The sequence below is a fragment of the Peromyscus californicus genome, unplaced genomic scaffold (genome assembly GCF_007827085.1).
Source record: "Peromyscus californicus insignis strain IS unplaced genomic scaffold, ASM782708v3 Scaffold_10__1_contigs__length_136768540, whole genome shotgun sequence".
Classification (NCBI taxonomy): Eukaryota; Metazoa; Chordata; class Mammalia; order Rodentia; family Cricetidae; genus Peromyscus; species Peromyscus californicus.
This window is the reverse complement of record NW_026294391.1, coordinates 134,535,436-134,553,915: the sequence shown is the minus strand read 5'-3', so window position 1 is coordinate 134,553,915 and position 18,480 is coordinate 134,535,436. Positions and strand designations below refer to the sequence as shown.

At 47.2% G+C, this 18,480-nt stretch overlaps 2 protein-coding genes across 4 annotated transcripts in view; one reads left to right on the top strand and one right to left on the bottom strand.

Annotated features, from left to right (window-relative positions):
* Window positions 1–290: 290 nt before the first annotated feature.
* On the bottom strand, window positions 291–17,800 carry Avpr2 (arginine vasopressin receptor 2). The gene is made up of 4 exons (XM_052750309.1): window positions 17,757–17,800; window positions 17,170–17,281; window positions 1,053–1,968; window positions 291–871 (listed from the first exon to the last, which is right to left on the bottom strand). Exons 1-4 carry the CDS (start codon window positions 17,798–17,800, stop codon window positions 666–668), a joined length of 1,278 nt encoding a protein of 425 aa, XP_052606269.1. The 3' UTR covers window positions 291–665.
* The window catches only part of L1cam (L1 cell adhesion molecule), a 26,587-nt gene continuing 25,833 nt past the window's right edge, over window positions 17,727–18,480 (top strand). The window contains exon 1 of one of the 3 annotated variants that reach the window (XM_052742115.1): window positions 17,727–17,871. The gene's annotated coding sequence lies outside the window, so the exon portion shown is untranslated. The remainder of the gene's footprint in view (window positions 17,872–18,480) is intronic. The other 2 variants (XR_008219157.1, XR_008219156.1) reach the window with 2 other exon arrangements.

Genomic DNA, 18,480 nt, shown 5'->3' with positions numbered 1-18,480 from the left:
AGGTCAGGTGCAGTACAGCTCTGAGAGCCTACATTGCTATAGGCCAGATGCCAAGACAGAAGATTGAACAGCTTCAGCACCTTCTCTTGGGAAAGAGGGTCCTCTGACATGGCTCTGCCTGTTGTCATTTAGGGACTGCTCACAAAAGTGCAATCTTGGTTGCTCATATCACAGGTTTCTGACCATGTGTATATCTATAGTTGTAGGGGTCCTTGTCTTTATCCCAGCCTCTGTACCCACCATTTACCTGGTCTGAGGAAACCTTTTCCATGTGGAAAATGAATTGCAACTTTTATTAGGAAGATAGGCAGAAGGAAGGAATAACAGGAAGTTCTACTAGCCCCATCCTGGTCCTTCCTTCAGCTCCCTGGGACTCCTCTTCACCCGCAGGGTACTTGCCAGGGTAAGAAGCACAAGCACCTCTGTTACCTGTTCCCCTCCTAGATCTTGAGGCCTCTGCCCCAGTTGCTTCCCATGTCTGGCACAAAGGAGCCAACTTAAGGGTTTCCTTGCAGTCCTGGAACATTCCTTCTTGCATACCTGGGGACAATGAGACCTAGGGAGGACCAAGAATGGCCAAGGTACCCCTCTCTTGGTGCCCCCAGGGCCAACTCCAGTCAGGTGAGCTACAGGAAGCCTTTGGATGGAAAGAGCCCAGTGAATGCTCAGAAGGGTGTATCCTTGGTCAGAGAAGAGCTGGCAGTGGCACAGGACTCATCTTGAGGTCCCAGGCTGGGTGTGATGTGCCTCTGAGCACAGCAAAGCAGGCTACGTAGCTCTGAGGAGACGCTGCTACTGAAGGAAGCATAGATCCAGGGGTTGGTACAGCTGTTAAGGCTAGCCAGCAGCATGAGCAGCACAAAGGGAGGTCCTATGAAGGAGAGAAGAGTCCAGGTTGGAGCTCAGGGTGTCCCTTGCTCACGCTAGCAAGCCATGGGGGCACCACATGTGAACCCACTAGTTGGGCATAAAGGTAGCAAGTGGAGTACTTGGATGTGTATGGCCAAGCCCTTACCTCCCTCACCCCCAGCCTTAGCCACACCCACACCCACTTTCCAGTGGAGCCTCTGGGTCCCACGCTGCCCACAGCTGCACAAGGAAGAAGGGTGCCCAGCACAGCACGTAGACAATCACAATCACCAGTGTCATCCTCACAGTCTTGGCCATGGCTGCTGACACATGGGCTCCCTCGGTGGGACTGCCTGTCCGGTGCCCTCTGCGGCGCCTCCCTGCTCTCTCAGATGGCCCTGGCACCAGACTGGCATGAATCTCTCGGAAGATAAGAACCTGGCAGGCAGCAATGCCCAGGGCAGGTGCTATAAACACCATCAAGGCAATCCAGGTGACGTAGGCACGAAGGCCCCAGGGCTCTGCAAATCGGGCCCAGCAATCAAACACTCCACTGCCATTTCCCACATCTCGTTGAGCAAAAATGAAGAGCTGAGGCAGGCTGAGAAGGAGTGAGAAGGCCCAGGCCACCAGCACTGGCCGGTTCCAGCGAGCCCCACCTCCATGGCGATATGCCAGCATAGGGCGGCAGATGGCGCGGTGGCGGTCTAGCGTCATGGCCAGGATCATATAAGAGGAGGCATACATGCCTACCATCTGCAGGTACTTGACGGCCCGACACAGGGCATCAGGACCATGGAAGCGGTCAGTGGCATCCCAGGCCAGCTGGGGCAGCACTTGAAACAGAGCCACAGCCAGGTCAGCTAGGCACAAATGACTGATGAAGACATGCATGGGTGCCCAGCGTCCACGCCGGCCCCGTCGTATTAGGGCTCCCAGCACCAAGCCATTGCTCAAGGCCACAGCCACAAAGACAGTAGAAAGCAGGGCCAGTTCAGCCCGGACTAGCAGTGGGTCTCGGTCATCCAGTAGCTCCTCCTGGCTGCTGTTGCTGGGAGAGCTAGGGGTCGAAAGAGGCCCAGGCACAGCTAGGCAAGGGTGAGAGGGACAAGGGACAAATTAGTGGGGTGCTGTGTATGCTCCCTAGAATGAGGAAGTTCCAATGCTAGGGATGGTGGGCTGTGCAGCTGGTACCTTTAACCCCTTGTTGGTCTTATTGCCCATTTCCTGGCTCCCAGCAAAAGGGACTTCTAAGGAAGTGTGTGGTTTGGAAGACAGGTAGTGCTTGCCTTTCAACCCCTCCTGACAGCCTACCCATTCACAAGAAGGAAAAGAGGTTTTAGAAAAAGGGCCTTCTCGGCTTCATCAAACCCACCTAGCCCACCTGGCTCATCCAAGCAAGGGGTAGCAGAAACCCAGTGGCTGTAACCTTACCAGATATGGTGGACACGAGGAGCATGGTGGGGGTGGCTGTACACCTGTCCCGGGAGCCAACTCAGCCTCCACTCCAGGTGCCAGCCCCACTCTCCAGGGTCACTGTACAGGATAGAGGTGCCAGGAGGCAGGTACCTCTCTGAAGGTGCGTTCACAGGATGGAGATCCAGGCTGTATTTAGGCCTGGGCAGGGAATATAAAGAACAGTCAGACAGAACAATACACAAAACCCAGGTTCCATCTAGGCAGTTGTGAGCCTGTGGTGATTAGGCATCAGAGGTAAACACTAAGATCCCCCTGCCCAAACAGCAGCTTGGGTAGAACCACCATTGGAGGGCTAAGGACTGGACAAGAGAAACCAAGTGTGCTTCTCAGGACCCTTTTACAGCCCCTTACCTGCTTCAGCTCCTGGGCTTCTGGGCACCTGGGCAGCAGCGTGAAGGTGGCCCAGTGTTCACACTGCTCTCCATTGTTGGCCCCGCCCCAACCCAGCCTCAGGGAATGACCTGAACAGGAGACTTCCCCCTCCTCTCCCTCATGCGCCTCCCCTAGCCTCCCGCCTCCCCTGGCCTCCTTCCTCCATCTACCAGGAAGTAAGTTCCTGCCCTCCAATTTCCTTTTCTGCCCCAGGCTTCTTAGGTCAGTCCCCAGGACCACCCTTCTCAAGCCCAGTCCCCATCTTGGTTCAGCAGCAACCTCCATCCTGTCTGCCCCTACCCCACAGGTCCATCTTTCTAGAACATCTGGTATGGCAGTGCTGTGAGAAACTATTTAGTGCAGCACCTCATCTACTAAGTGGGAAACTGAGGCTGGAGATGGCTGGACCTGATCCAGAATCACTACTTTTTCATGGCAAATCCTTACCTTCTTTGCCTAAGCCAGACACCGTATTTTGTCTTCATTTCCTGGTGACAAAGGGCTAAAAGCCTGGGGATGGGAGAACCTCTAAGGACCATTCAAGCCCCTCCTCCTCAATTCGAGTTGGCTGCCCAGAGATGAGGGACAGAAAGGGAAGGGGTGGGGCTAGGGGTAAACCAGGGCTAAATGTGCCCCTATGTGATCCAGCTTCCTCCCCAGGGGCCTGTAGGAGCAACCACCCTCTTCCTCATGCCCCACCTGCAACCACCTGTCCCAGGAGGAAGGCCTTTCAGACTGATCTCCAGTATACTTACCCATTTCTCTCTCTCTTCATACACACACCCTCAAATACATGCTTCACACAACATGAAGACTCATACATTTGTGCACAAACAGCAGGCTCAGGGATCCAAGTTCCCATGTGAAAGAACCTGAGGAGAGAACTTAGGGACACAGATGTTTAGGGCCTTCTATCACCCACATACCTGACTCCTGCCACCTGTAACTCACCAGCTCCCCTCCTTCTATGGCTCCCTGTCTGTTCAAGTTAGCTTGGTTTAGTCCCAGGCTGTTGCCTGCTCACCCACCCAAGGCCAAGCTCCTTTTTTGCCTGTTTCTCGGTTTTCTTCCCTTGACCTACAAGGCTGGCAACCGAAACAGCAAGGCCCAGGGACCTTACCAATGGTCAAGGTTTCCTCTTCCTGCCCAGAGAGTCTGGTGGGGCTCTAGCACCTCCCTGCCCCTTGAGGTAGAGGAGACATGAAGTGGATGCCTTCCTAAGAGACAGAGATGCACACCCCACCTCCATTCCTTGTGCATACATGCTATGCAGTTCAGACTTCCACATTCCACATATACTACACAGGGACACACATCATCCAACACACACTGCACATATATACACTATCACACACATATATATTGAATGTTTATCATGCTTTTGGGGGTCCTTTGGGTTTTGCTATTTTGAGACAGGATCTTCTGGTAAGCCTGGAGCTCCCTAAGTAAATTAGGTGGGCCTGAAACTTGCATGGATCCTCTGTTCTCTGCTTCCTAAGTGCAGATTATAGACATACAGCACCATATTTTGCTTGTTTGTTCCTTTGTTTTTGGAGACAGGGTCGCTCTAAGTAGATTAGGCTGTCCTAGAACTTACTATATAGACCAGACTGACTTCAAACTCACAGAGATCCACCTGCCTCTGCCTCCCAAGTGCTGGGATTACAGGCATGTGACACCATTCTTTACATATTTTTGTTGTTGATTTGTTTGCTTTTTGTTTTTCGAGATAGAGTCTCTCTACATAGACCTGGCTGTCCTGAACTCAGAGATCCGTCTGTGTTTGTCTTCTGAGTGTGGGAATTAAAGATGTGCACTACCATGCCATGCTTCACTGTAGATTTCTTTTTAAATTTATTGTATTACATTTATTTATGTGAGGGGGGGTGTACACCACAGTGTGTATAGGTCAGAGGAAAACTTATGGGAGTCATTTTTCTCCTTCCACCATGTAGGTCCTGGGACTCAAACTCTGGTTACCAGGTTTGGTGATAGGCATCTTTACCCACTAAGCCATCTTGCCAGCCCATCATTATTACTCTTTAATTCACGTTAATGTTGAATTCTTTAATTCAACTTCACAGTGGAGAGATATCTACATCCATCCTTTGTACTTTATTGGTGTTTGTTGATGTTGCTGAATTTTTCATCTGCACTAAAGAAAAGTGGTTTATCCTGCTTGGAGATGTAGTGCTCTCTAAATATCAATTAGCTTAATTTGCTTGATAATACTGTTCAAATCTATATTCTGACATTTTTTTCTTTCTTATTTGAACAGTTCCTGAAAAACACATGTTATAGTGTCAAACTGTGTTGGGAGATTTGTTTATTTCTAGAGCCCTTTAGAGGGAACAATTTTTACTTTGTGTATTTGAGAGATTTGGTATTAAGTCTTGTTATTTGTCCCTTTTTCAGTGTCCCTCCTACGTCTGGTTACACTTTATGCTGAATTCTACTTTATCTGGTGTTTGTAAAGCCACACCAGCTTTCCTGTGCTCCATGCTTGCTTGGTATATCTTTTTCCATACTTTGACTTTCAACATGTATTTATGCTTAAAAGTGCTTCTTGGAAATACCATATAGCTACTTTGTTTAAGGTTGACATTCTCTGCCTTTTAACTGGTGTGTGGCAGATTGTGGCTTTCCAAGGTAGCCCCAACAATTTCTCCATCCCACATGTTCTCCTGGAGCCTTGCCACCTCCCATCAAGAGGTGAAATTTAACACTCACTGTACAATCCAAGTAGGTTTGCATGTTGAATGTGATTAAGATAATCTGCTAAAAGTGCTGCTTGCTTTCTGAGGCTGGGTCAGAAAATTCAAGACATGGCTTCTGCCTTATTAGCTGTGTACTCACCCATCACAACCATGTTAGCTGCCTAACTTCCCTACCACTCCATGAGAAGACCTGAGCAGTCATCATGGAGAGAGTACAGAGAAGGGCTCACAGAGAGCATAAAGGAGACAGGCCCAGGCAGCTTCAGCTTGCTTCATCTGCAGCCCTGGTTGGACAGCAAGCTCGTGAAAAACCCAGAACTAGAATGACTTGGGTGAACCTCTCCCAAATTCTTTTTTAAAATATTATGGTCTGCTGGGCAGTGGTTGGCACACACCTTTAATCCCAGCACTCAGGAGGCAGAGGCAGGCAGATCCCTGTGAGTTCAAGGCCAGCCTGGTCTACAGAGTGAGTTCCAGGACAGCCAGAGCTACACAGAGAGACTGTCTTGAAAAACTAGAAAAAAATTATGGTTTATCTATTTATTTACCTGGTATAATGAGGGTAATTACAGATATAGTTTGACATTTTAACTATTTAAAATGTTCAGTTCTGCAGTATTAATTGTTTTTGGCTTTGGGGTGTGTGTGTGTGTGTGTGTGTGTGTGTGTGTGTGTGTGTGTGTGTGTGTTTAAATGTTTTGCCTGCATGCCTACTTTTGCAGCATGTGCATATCTAGTTCCTACAAAAGTCAGAAGAGGGCATCTGATCCCCCTGAAACTGGAGGTACATATGGTTGTGAGCCACTGTGGGTGCTAGGAACTGAACCTGGGTCCTCTGCAAGAGAGTGCTTTTAACTGCTGAACCATTTTTCCAGCCTGCATTCACGGTGCTTACAGCCATCACTACTGTCATACTAGTCAGAAGCTGATGACCCCGAACTTCTAATCCCCCTGCCTCTACCTGAGATTATAGGAGTGCACTATCACACAGGGTTTGTGCAGTACTGGGAATGGAACTCAGGACTTTGTACATGATAGGCAAGTACTCCACCAACTGAGTTCCATCCCCAGCTGGCATTTTTATGGCTGAGTACTATTTTGTTGGATTTATCTACTTGGCTGCTGATAGCGGCTTAGTTGCTTCCACTTTTTGGCTGTTGACATTTGCTCTCAGGTGAGCTCTATCCCAGCACCTGATGCTGACTGTATAGCAAGTTCCTCTGAATTGAAACATTCCTTCTGGAGGAGGGATGTGGTGGTATTGTGTTCCCCAAAATACTGTGCACCCTAATAAACTTATCTGGGGTCAGAGACAGAACAGCCACTAGATACAAAGGCTAGAAAATGGTGGCACTCACACGTTTAATCCTAGCATTCCAGAGGCAGAAATCTGTCTGGATCTCTGTGAGTTTAAAGCCACATTGGAAGCAGCCAAGCATGGTGACTCACACCTTTAATCCCAGAAAGCGAGCCTTTAATCCCAGGGAGTGAGGCAGAAAGCAGAAAGGTATATAAGGCTTGAGGACCAGAAACTAGAAACATTTGGCTGGTTAAGCTTTCAGGCTTTGGAGCAGCACAGTTCAACTGAGATTCATTCTGGATGAGGACACAGAAGCTTCCAGTCTGAGGAAACAGGACCAGCTGAGGAACTGGCCAGGTGAGGTGGCTGTGGCTTGTTCTGTCTCTCTGATCTTCCAGCTTCACCCCAATACCTGGCTGCAGGTTTGATTTTATTAACAAGAACTTTTAAGATTCATGCTACAGAGGGATGCTCATAAGACAAAACTAAGTAAACTTAGGAGGTTTAGAGCTCAGACAGTGACAAGATTCACAAGACGCTCCTCCAGGATAATGGAAGCTGTAATCAAGTGATGGGGACATTTTTTTTCTTTTCTTAAGCTGCCTTGGAATTGTGCAGGAAGCCTCAGGGTTGCAGCTTTCCTTAATCTCACCCATGTTGAAGTGGGCTTTTCAGGTGCCTTCAAGTCACCCAAGCTCTCATAAATAAATAATTAAACTCATTGGTTCATCATGCTAGACTTGAATGGACTCATTGCTTTGGTTTGTCATTGGCACCCTATCTGGGGTGAATAAATGTTTGTTTACATCCCCCAGCAAAAGTCAAACAGTCTGATCTCTGTTTGCTCCATTTTTATCTCTCTTTTTCTCCTTTTTTGGCTTTTGGGGGGACACTTTGAGTCTTTAGGAGTGTTTTCTGTTTATTGAATTTCTGTTTATTTATTCATTTATTTATCTTGCAGTGCTGAGGATTGAACCCAGGTCTTTATGCACAGTAGGCAAATGCTCTATCTCTGAGCAACATCCTCAGCCCCTATTGACATTTTAGTTATCATTTGAATTTGTGTATGCTATGCAAATGTCCTATCACTAAGTCATAGTACCCCCCACCCAAGAAAATTTTTTTCTTTTCTTTTCTTTTTGAAACAGTCTCATGTAGCACTGGAGTGGTGGTTTGAATAAGATTGGCCCCCATAGGGTCATATATTTGAATGCTTGGTCCCTAGTAGGTGGAATTGTTTGGGAAGGATTAGAAGGTGTGGCCTTGTTGGAGAGGGTATGTCACTGGGAGTGGGCTTTGAGGTTTCAAAAGCTGGTGCCATTTCCTAGTTAGCATCTCTCTCTGCCTCTCTTTCTCTGTCTTGTGCTTGTGGATCAGATGTAAGTTCTCAGTTACTGCTTCAGGGCTATGCCTGTCTGTCTGCCTATTGCCATCCTCCCTGCCATGATGGCCATGAGCCCACCCTCTTAAACTGTAAGCCCCCATTAAACACTTTCTTCTATAAGTTGCCTTAGTCATAGTGTCTTGTCACAGCAATTGAAAAGAAACTGAGATATCAGGCTAACTTCAGACTTGCTAAGTAGCAGAGGCTAACCTTAAACACCTTATCTGCTTGCCTTCATGTCTTACTTTTCTATTGCTGTGATAAAATGCCATGACTATGGAAATTTTTAAAAGAAAGAGTGTAATTGGGTTTATGGTTCCAGAGGGATAGAATTTATTATGTCAGAGCAAGGTCACATAGGTATGTGGCTGGAGCAACAGCTAAAAGCTCATATCATGATCTGCAAGCAGGAGTCAGAGAGTATACTGGAAATCCCATGAATCTTTTGGAACCTCAGAGCCTGTCCCTAGAAACACATCTCCTTCAACTGGTCCAGACTTGTAGTGGTAACGGCCCATGCTACCACCACCCGTTCACCATGTCCAAGCGAGGGGCTGTGGATCAAAAAACAGGGACAAGAGACAGCGGGTCATTCGCCTCAGCAGAATGCCGAATGCCATTTATTGAAAGAGGGAGGAGGACCTTAAATACAGGCTTACAGCACAATGGAGGAACCCAGGAGGGCTGAAGTTCCCGTTCTACGTTCTTGCATCTAAGCTGTTTACACCAAATGCAGGATACTCGAACAAAGAACCTCTGGTGAGCCTTCAGTAAGACGGAAACCAGCAGGGAATCAGCATAGGGAGGACATCTGGTCAAGGTCAGCAAGCAAGGCAACAGCTACCCAAAATGGGGGACCAGGGCCCTACACAGACTCAGGAGTAGAAGGAATGGAAAGGAACAGCATGAGGCTAACGACAGAGGGTAAGCATTTGAGATGAACAGGTTAGAGCAATTGAAGCAGAAGGAGGAGGAAGCTGAGGTGAGGTTAGCATAGTTTGGGGATGCTGGGCATGGTGGGCACATCTGTAATCCCTATACTTGTGAGGCTGAGTCAGAAGAATGATGAGTTCAAGGCTAGTCTGGGCTACACGAGACCCTGCCTCAAAATGAAACAACAAGCAAGAGATAAAAGAAAACAAAAGAAAGATTGTGCCAACAGACAGACAGACACGGGGAGTGGGGGAGCTGGGCACAGACAGCAGGCAGAGGCAGGCAAATCTGTGAGTTTGAGCTCAGCCTAGTCTACATAGTAAGTTCCAAGCTAGCCAGGGCTATGTAGTGAAACCCTGTCTCAAAAACAAAACAAAACAAAAGCCAAAGAAAGGGGCTAGAGAGATTGCTTAGGGGTTAAGAGCATTGGCTGCTCTTGCAGAGGACCCATGTTCAATTCTCAGCATCCACAACCATCCTAATTCCAGTTCTAGGGGATTTGATGTCCTTTTCTGACTTATTCAGGAACTGCACACCATCACCTGGCTGGACTTATTCTTACTTATAAATGCCTGGCCTTAGCTTGGCTTGTTTCTAGCCAGTTTTTCTAACTTAAATGATCCTGTTTCTCTTTAACTACATTTTGCTTCTGGGCTTTTTACCTTTCCTTATTCTATATATCTTTCTTTCCTTACTCCATGGCTGGCTGTGTGGCTTGGTGGCTGGCCCCTGGAGTCCTCTCTCCTTTTCTCGATCCTTCCTCCCTTCCCTAGGTTTCTCCTCCTATTTATTCTGTCTGCCTGCCAGCCCTGCTTATCCTTTCTCCTTCCTTGCTATTGGCCATTCAGCTCTTTATTAGACCATCAGGTGTTTTAGACAGGCACAGTAACACAGCTTTACAGAGTTAAACAAATGCAACATAAAGGAATGCAACACATCTTTGCATCATTAAACTAATATTTCACAACAATCCCTGGCCCTGGAGAAGTGTTCAGGATAGTGGCTTCAGGCTTCACTTAACATTCCAAGGAAAGGTTGGATTTGTCTGAAGAACTTTGTGTAGAAGTTTGCAATGGTTGAAGCAGTAGTATTTAAGACCAAGGGCAGGGAAACCTAGCACAGTATGAAGGCAGGACAGAGGCTATGTACTGTGGGATGTTCTATATGTCAAATATGTTGCTGATTGGTTAATAAATAAAACACTGATTGGCCATTGGCTAGGCAGGAAGTATAGGCGGGACAAGGAGGAGAATAAAGCTGGGAAGTGAAAGGCTGAGTCAGAGAGACACTGCCCACCGCCATGATGAGAAACAGCATGTGAAGATGCCGGTAAGCCACGAGCCATGTGGCAAGGTATAGATTAATGGAAATGGATTAATTTAAGCTGTAAGAACAGTTAGCAAGAAGCCTGCCACGGCCATACAGTTTGTAACCAATATAAGTCTCTGTGTTTACTTGTTTGGGTCTGACGGCTGTGGGACTGGCAAGTGAGAGAGATTTGTCCTGACTGTGGGCCAGGCAGGAAAACTGTAGCTACAAATGGCGTCCAACGTGGTGGCAAGAGTTTTCACCTAAAAACTGAGAAAAAAAAGATTCTAAAACGGAGCTAAAAACAGCTTCCTAATAATTGTCTCTCTCAAATGAGCGGCAGCTGCCGGTTTGAGCTACTTGTGGGTTCCTAGAGTGCATGCTCAACCTGTAGTATGGCAGGAATGAGGCCTCTGCAAGTGGCACATTAAGCTGCGTGGTGGATTTAGCCTTTTCTAGTACAAAACAACAAAAAAAGAGGTTTCTGGGCTACACGCTGCTTGGATAAAAGCATAGACCCACGATAGCTCCCAGAGCTGGTGGTAAACCACCACCAATTTGGGAAGCTGAGGTGGGCAGAACCAGCAGCCATAGTGCCAGTTTCAGTCTTACAAATGCTGCAGTTTAAAGCAATAGATTCACAATAAGACAGATTCAGATATAATAGTTTAAATGTGTGTAAAATATACGTAGGCTTGAAAGAGACAAAAAAGGTGATATATACAGTTATAGAAACAAATACATAGTTTTAAAAAATAAAGTCTTTAAAGAGCCAGTAAAATTAATTTAAAAATAAGCCACGTAAAGATGAATATTACACAGAGAATCTGGATTGTGTTGTCTTTGGGATTTTTAACTGCAGAAAAACATTTGATTGTAAAAGCTGTTGAGTTATGCCAAAATGTATATTTTAAAGGTACCTTGACTTCAAAATTTGGATGTAAGGATGTGTTGCTTTGGAAAGGAGACTCTGCTTTTGTTCCCACAGAAAGCCAAAGGCTATGGATTTGTTCCAGATTAAGATACATCAGGTTTGACCAGCCAAGACCCCCTGAAAGGTCTCTGATGACACCATGGCCCAGATGATCCAACATCCAGAACGGTTTGAAGGCAACTGGCTCAGACATTACAGCCTCATGGACTATTCCATAATCCTAAAATTTTCTTTGCATCCCCATAAGATACAGCGCCCCCCTCCAGCAGGAAGTAGTAAGAGAAGCTATGCCCGAATTCCCAAATTATATGTAATTTTACTTTGTTAAGGTTAAAACCTTCCTTTTTGAAAAATTTAAAAAAAAGGGGGAAGTGCTGTGGGATGTTCTATATGTCAAATATGTTGCTGATTGGTTAATAAATAAAACACTGATTGGCCATTGGCTAGGCAGGAAGTATAGGCGGGACAAGGAGGAGAATAAAGCTGGGAAGTGAAAGGCTGAGTCAGAGAGACACTGCCCACCGCCATGATGAGAAACAGCATGTGAAGATGCCGGTAAGCCACGAGCCACGTGGCAAGGTATAGATTAATGGAAATGGATTAATTTAAGCTGTAAGAACAGTTAGCAAGAAGCCTGCCACGGCCATACAGTCTGTAACCAATATAAGTCTCTGTGTTTACTTGTTTGGGTCTGACGGCTGTGGGACTGGCAGGTGATAGAGATTTGTCCTGACTGTGGGCCAGGCAGGAAAACTCTAGCTACAGCTATGTGGAAGGCAATAACCAGGAACAGCTCTGAGGAGAGGTCAGGAAAGGGAGATTCTAAGATAGCAGAAGGGTTGACCAGCGCTTCATGATCCTCCTAGCTTTCTTTCTTTCTTTTTTTTTTTTTTTTTTTGGTTTTTCGAGACAGGGTTTCTCTGTGTAGCTTTGCACCTTTCCTGGAACTCACTTGGTAGCCCAGGCTGGCCTCAAACTCACAGAGATCCGCTGGCCTCTGCCTCCCGAGTGCTGGGATTAAAGGCGTGTGCCACCACCGCCCGGCTCCTCCTAGCTTTCTGACTGTGTAACAAATTAGAAACCTAGAAAGCCTTCTTCACACATCTATACAAAACAAGTCTCTAGAGATACATACTATGTATGTACACATGTACAAATGCATGCATGCACACACACACATTAATGCATAAACCTGCGCGTGCACACACACACACACACACACACACACACACACACACACACACACACCTCTTTCTTTGGTCTCTTTTGTCTTTTGAAAGAGTCTCGCCGGGCAGTGGTGGCACACGCCTTTAATCCCAGCACTCGGGAGGCAGAGCCAGGCGGATCTCTGTGAGTTCGAGGCCAGCCTGGGCTACAGAGTGAGTTCCAGGAAAGGCGCAAAGCTACACAGAAAAACCCTGTCTCGAAAAACCAAAAAAAAAAAAAAAAAAAAAAAAAAAGAGTCTCATATATCCAGTTGGCCTTGAACTTAACCTAGAACTTCTGATCCTCTTGTCTTCATACCCTGAGTTCTAGGATTATAAGCATGCCCCCACAATACCAGGTTCATGAAGTACTGGGGCTTGAACCTAGGGCTTTATGTAGAATAGGCAAGCACTCTACTAACAAAGCCACATCACCACTTCTCACATCACCACTTCTCTTTGTTTTTCCAGACAGGGTCTCCTTATGCAGCCTAAGCTGGCCTCAAATTTGTAATTTACCTGTCCCAGCCTCCAGAGTGCTGGAATTACAGGCATATGCTGCCACACTTGAGGTGCCACCTTGTGAGAGAAGAGTAACAAGGATTTTGTAGACCTACATTGTAACCACCAGAGCTGAGATATTGATTAACTTTACACTTTGTTAAGAGTGCATGCTACAAGCTGGAGAGCTGGCTCAGCAGTTAAGAGCACTGGCTACTCTTCCAGAGCACCCAGATTCTACCCCCAGCACCCACATGGCAGCTCACAACTATCTGTAACTCCAAGATCTGACACCTTCACACAGACATACATGCAGGCAAAACACCAATGCACATAAAATAAAAAAAAAAAATTTTTAAAAGAATGCATGTTTATAACAAGTCTTTCTCTGTCCCACCAGCCAGCTCCCAAATAATGACACAGAGACTTATTATTATTAACTATGAAAGCTCAGGCTCAGCTTAGGCTTGTCTCACTAGCTCTTATAAATTAAATTAACCCATATTTTTATTAATCTATGTTCTACCACGTGGTTTTTACCTCTCTTCCATTCTGTTTGTCCAACTTGTTCTGTGTCTCCATGGCATCTTATGCACCTAGATTTATCTCCTACTTCCTCTCTCTCTGTCCGAAGATCCCGTTGATACCTCCTGCATAGCTGTTGGCCATTCAGCTCTTTATTAAACCAATCACAGCAATATATCTTCACACAGTGTTCAAATATCTCATAATATATGTTATAAGCTGGGTTTTGGTGGTGCACACCTCTAATGCTAGCACTTGGAAGCCAGAGGTAAGTGGATCTCTGTGAGTTCAAGGTCAGCACATAATTAAAAATAATAAAAATAGCTGGGTGTTGGTGGTACACACTGTTGTGGAATATTCCTTTACACTGTGTGAAGATGTGTCACTGTGACTGGTTCAATAAAAAGCTAAATGGCCAATAGCTAGGAAAAAGAAAGGAAGAATCACAGGCCTTTTATGCAGGAGGAGAGGTAAAAGCCACGAGTCACATGGCAACAAGCAGATGAATAGAAATGGGTTAATTTAAATTACAAGAGCTAGTGAGACAAGCCAAAGCTATCGGCTGAGCTTTCATAATTAACAATAAGCTTCCATGTCATTTTTGTGAGCTGGTGGCCCAAAGAAAAATCTGTTTACAGCACACCTTTAATCTCAGCACTTGGGAGGCAGAGGCAGGCAGATCTCCTTGTGTTAGAGGCCAACCTGGTCTACAAAGCAAGTTCCAGGACAGCCAGAGCTGTTACACAGACAAACCCTGTCTTGAAAAACCATAAATAAATAAATAAATAAATGAAAGAGTGCATGGTAGTAGCTTCAGTAACTACTATAAAATTTATACAGTGCTTCAAAGCAAGGAGATAACAAATTTAATCCAAGATGACCAAGAAGGTGTACTTGGGTCTCCTCTTGGTCTTCATTCTCACCTCTTTATTTACTTATTTAAATATTTTATTTAAAATTTTAATTACGTGTGTGTGTGTGTGTGTGTGTGTGTTTGTGCGCGCGCATGCGCGCGTGTACGTATGTGTATGTATGATGTCAGTGTAGATGTCTGCAGAGACCAGAAGAAATTATATGGTCTCTTAGAGCTGATGTTACAGACAGTTGTGAGCTGCCTGATGTGTGGTGCAGGAAACTGAACTTATCCTTTGCAAGAGGAGTAAGTGCTCTTAACTGCTAAGCCATCTCTCTCTCAGCTTTGGTTTTAGACAAGGTCTCATCTAGGCCAGGCTGGGCTCAATCATTTTATGTACCTGAGACTGCCCTTGAATTCCTGAGTGCTGAGATTAAAGGCTAAAAATCTTTTTTAAAAGGTTAAAAATCCCAAGTGCTGGGATTAAAACTTTTTTTTAAAAAAATCAGAAAACAAACAACTCCTCCAAAAAAAAAAAGCCAGTCATGGTGGCGAATGCCTTTAAACCCAGCACTTGGGAAGCAGAGGTAAGCAGGTATCTGTGAATTCGAGAACAACTAAGGCTGTTACACAAAGAAACCCTGTCTCCAAAAAAAAAAAAAAAAAAAAAAAAAAAAAAAAAAAACACCACAACCAGCCAGGCAGCAGTGGTGGCACACACCTTTAATCCCAGCACTCGGGAGGCAGAGCCAGGAGGATCTCTGTGAGTTCGAGGCCAGCCTGGTCTACAGAGCAAGATCCAGGACAGGCACCAAAACTACACAGAGAAACCCTGTCTCAAAAAACCAACCAAACAAACAAAACAAACAAACAAAAAAACCCCACCACTACCACACACACACACACACACACACACACACACACACACACACACAAACCGGAATCAAAACAAAACAAAAAACAAAAACAATAAAAACCCCAAATAATCAAAAAACCTTCCTGAAACTATATGCCTCAAAAGGATCAACTTTACTATAAGTTATATTTTAACATGGCTAGTTTTTATGTTTTTTTTTCTTTCTGTTTTATGGAAGAACTGAGAAAAAAAAACTGAAGGCCTCACACATGTTAAGCAATTACTCTCCCAGTAAGCCACAGCCCTAGCCCTAAAGCTGATTTTTATTTAATGTAATTTTTGTTTTTTTAAGTGGAGTCTTGCAATCATCCCAGGCTGTCCTTGAACTCACTAAATAGCCCAATCTGCTATCAAATTTAAGATATTCCTGTTTCACCTCCCAGTGCCACGATTATAGGCATGTGCTATCATGTCTAGCAAGCAGATTTTTATTTTATTTTATTTTAATTAATTTTTTTGGGGGGTTTTTCAAGACAGGGTTTGGTGCCTGTCCTGGATCTTGCTCTGTAGACCAGGCTGGCCTCGAACTCACAGAGATCCGCCTGGCTCTGCCTCCCGAGTGCTGAGATTAAAGGCGTACGCCGCCGCCACCACCCAGCTAGATTTTTATTTTTTAATTGATTATTTTTTGAGACAGGCTCTCACCATATAGCATTGGTTGATCAGGAACTTGCTGTGTTAATCAGGCTGGCCTCAAACTCATAAGATACTTAACTGCCTCTGCCTCCCAAGTGCTGATATTTAAATGACAAAGTTTTTTGAGAGGTGAAACAAAACCAACGTCTAGGTTTTGCATGCAACCCTGGGTGTGGTGAACCACCACCTGTAATCCCAGCAGGCTGCGGCAGGGGGATGTAGGTTTAAAATGAACCTGGGCTATAGAGTGAGTTCCAGGACAGCATCAACCCTAGATTAGGTCGAGCTGGGACTTGGGTGCAGGCTAGGAGTAGGGCAGAGGAGGAAGCAGCTGGAGAGGAGTGGCCAATTTTGTGGCCTATCACTCTTATATCAGTGCAGTCAGGAAGCTGACTGATTTCAGCTCAGTGCCTCATGGAAAATACCCTTCTCTGCCCAGCTCAAGAGGCCTCTGGCTTCATGACCCAGGCAGGCTCAGTCTCTTCTGTCTCCTGAAGACTTAAACCAGTGGCACTTTGTGAGTACACTGGCAGCTTCATTGTGAATCTGTCTGAGCCAAGTGGCAGGTCTGTAGAAGGGGCGGTACCCTCTGAGCTCTCTGCCTAGGCATCCACCTTCACTCAGCTGCTTCTTCCTAAAGACTCAATCGATCGCGGCATCCAGACAGAGAGCTGGTGGGCACCCCCAAGTTTTTTTTTCTTTCATGAGAAAGGAAGCTGGCAGGAGGTGGTCCTATGAGGAAGGAGACCAGGCCAGAGTGCCAAAAGTGATTTCATGGGAACAGGGCACTGCACCACTAGGGGAGTGTTGGCAGGCTGAGCAGAGGGCCTAGGGAATGCTTCACTGAGTAACAGGCATGCCCATAAAAATACCGTAGCTACCAGGGCAGCTGCAATCTGCCATCTGGGCCCTAGGCCTTCCTTGCCCTGAGGCTTCAGCTAGCTGACTTAGTTTGGAATTCCAGCCCCCTCCACTTCGTCTCGCTTGGGAGGTCACAGCCGTGAGCCTGGGAGGGGGCACCATTGGGAAGAGCTCCTTCTTTCCAGAAGCTTTCCCCAAAGGGTTGTAAGTGGGAGTGAGGAGGGCAGGAAAGGTCAGGAAGCGGCCAATCCCGAGGACAAAGAAATTAGGCACTGAGCAGGGTGGAAGTGGGAGTAGGGGGTTGCAGGTCTAAGAACGCCCTCTCTGCGACCTTTTGCTTCTGAGCTAGGTTGGGTAGCAACTGTGGGGAGTGCAGGAGCCCATGTCCCGCCATACCTCCTTTACAGGCTGGGGACTCAGGTTCATGGGCACATCCTTGAAGGACTCTGGCCTAGCGTCCTGGATAGGCAGGGGTTCGAAGAGGAGCCCGAGGATATGGGGTTCTTCCCTGAGGGCACGGAGACGTTCAAATGCATGACAACGGCGCAGTACGGACCTAATTGTGTATGAGTACCCATTACTGGCCAGCGCCCTCGAAGGCCAAGTGGAGGTGGGGCAATCTGGTTCATAGCCTGGATCCTTTCCACACTGCCCAGCCGCGGGATCCCAAGAATACTCCTGCCAACGATTCCCAATCCAAGTCTCCAGGGCGGCGAGAATTCCCGATGGTGAGGTTGGGGTCACTCTGGACTTGGGGGTTCCAGGACTGCAGAGCTCCTGGAGAGGGCTCCCGAGGGGTCCCTATCACACGCGGGGCTCTGCGGCTGGGTTCCAATGAAACAAGGAGAGAGGGTGTGGCGAGGCGGGGCCTGCTGCGGGGGAGGTGATCTCACTCCCCCTCCTCCTTCTTCCTCCCCCCTCCCCCCCACGCACTCCTCTTCCCCAACCCTCCCTTCCACGCACGCCGCCCCGCCCGCCGCTGCCTCCGCAGCAGCAGCAGCAGCAGCAGCAGCATCGGCAGCGGCATCACGGAGGTGCTGGGTGTCGGGTCCGAGAAAGGCGTACATAGAGGCTAGGCTGGCAACCTGAGCAGCGAAGGTAAGGCCGGCTGATTTGTCCCCTTGGCCAAAGTAGCGACCATTCTGTGTTCCAGACCCAGCCCTGCCTCGGGCAGAGGGACGAGCAGCTTTCGTGCTGGCCTCGGTAGAGGGCAGGGAGACTGGAGCCCCACCCATACTAGGGCACTTGACTCTGAGCACTGCGGTCTGGAGTAGGATAGGGGAAAGTGGCTAGGTCCCAGAGCCCGACAGGTGAGGGGTAACTGGGTGGCACCCCAAAAGCACGCTTAGGGAGGGGCACAGGGGTGGTCAGACAGGTTCTGTGTGGGCAGGTGGGGCTGAAGTTGGCATATCCCTATGGGTGTGTGCGTGTGAGGAAAGAAATGTGAACCCAGCAGAATGTCCCTCTAACCTAGTCGACCGTCGTGGGGTGTGGCTCTGGGCGTGGCTGCTCCTCATCCCCATTCTAAGGTCCTATTTGCTGGAAAAACCCAGTGTCTAGAATGGTGTGGGAGAGATTGAGCAAAGCTCCTCCGGCAGTGGGGGAAGGATAGGGAACAGGGCGGGGCGCTGCCTGCCCCTCTGCCCCAAAGTGGGGAGGGGGCTTTGTTCTTCACCTCCTCCTTTCCAAATTCCTGCCGGGAATCCT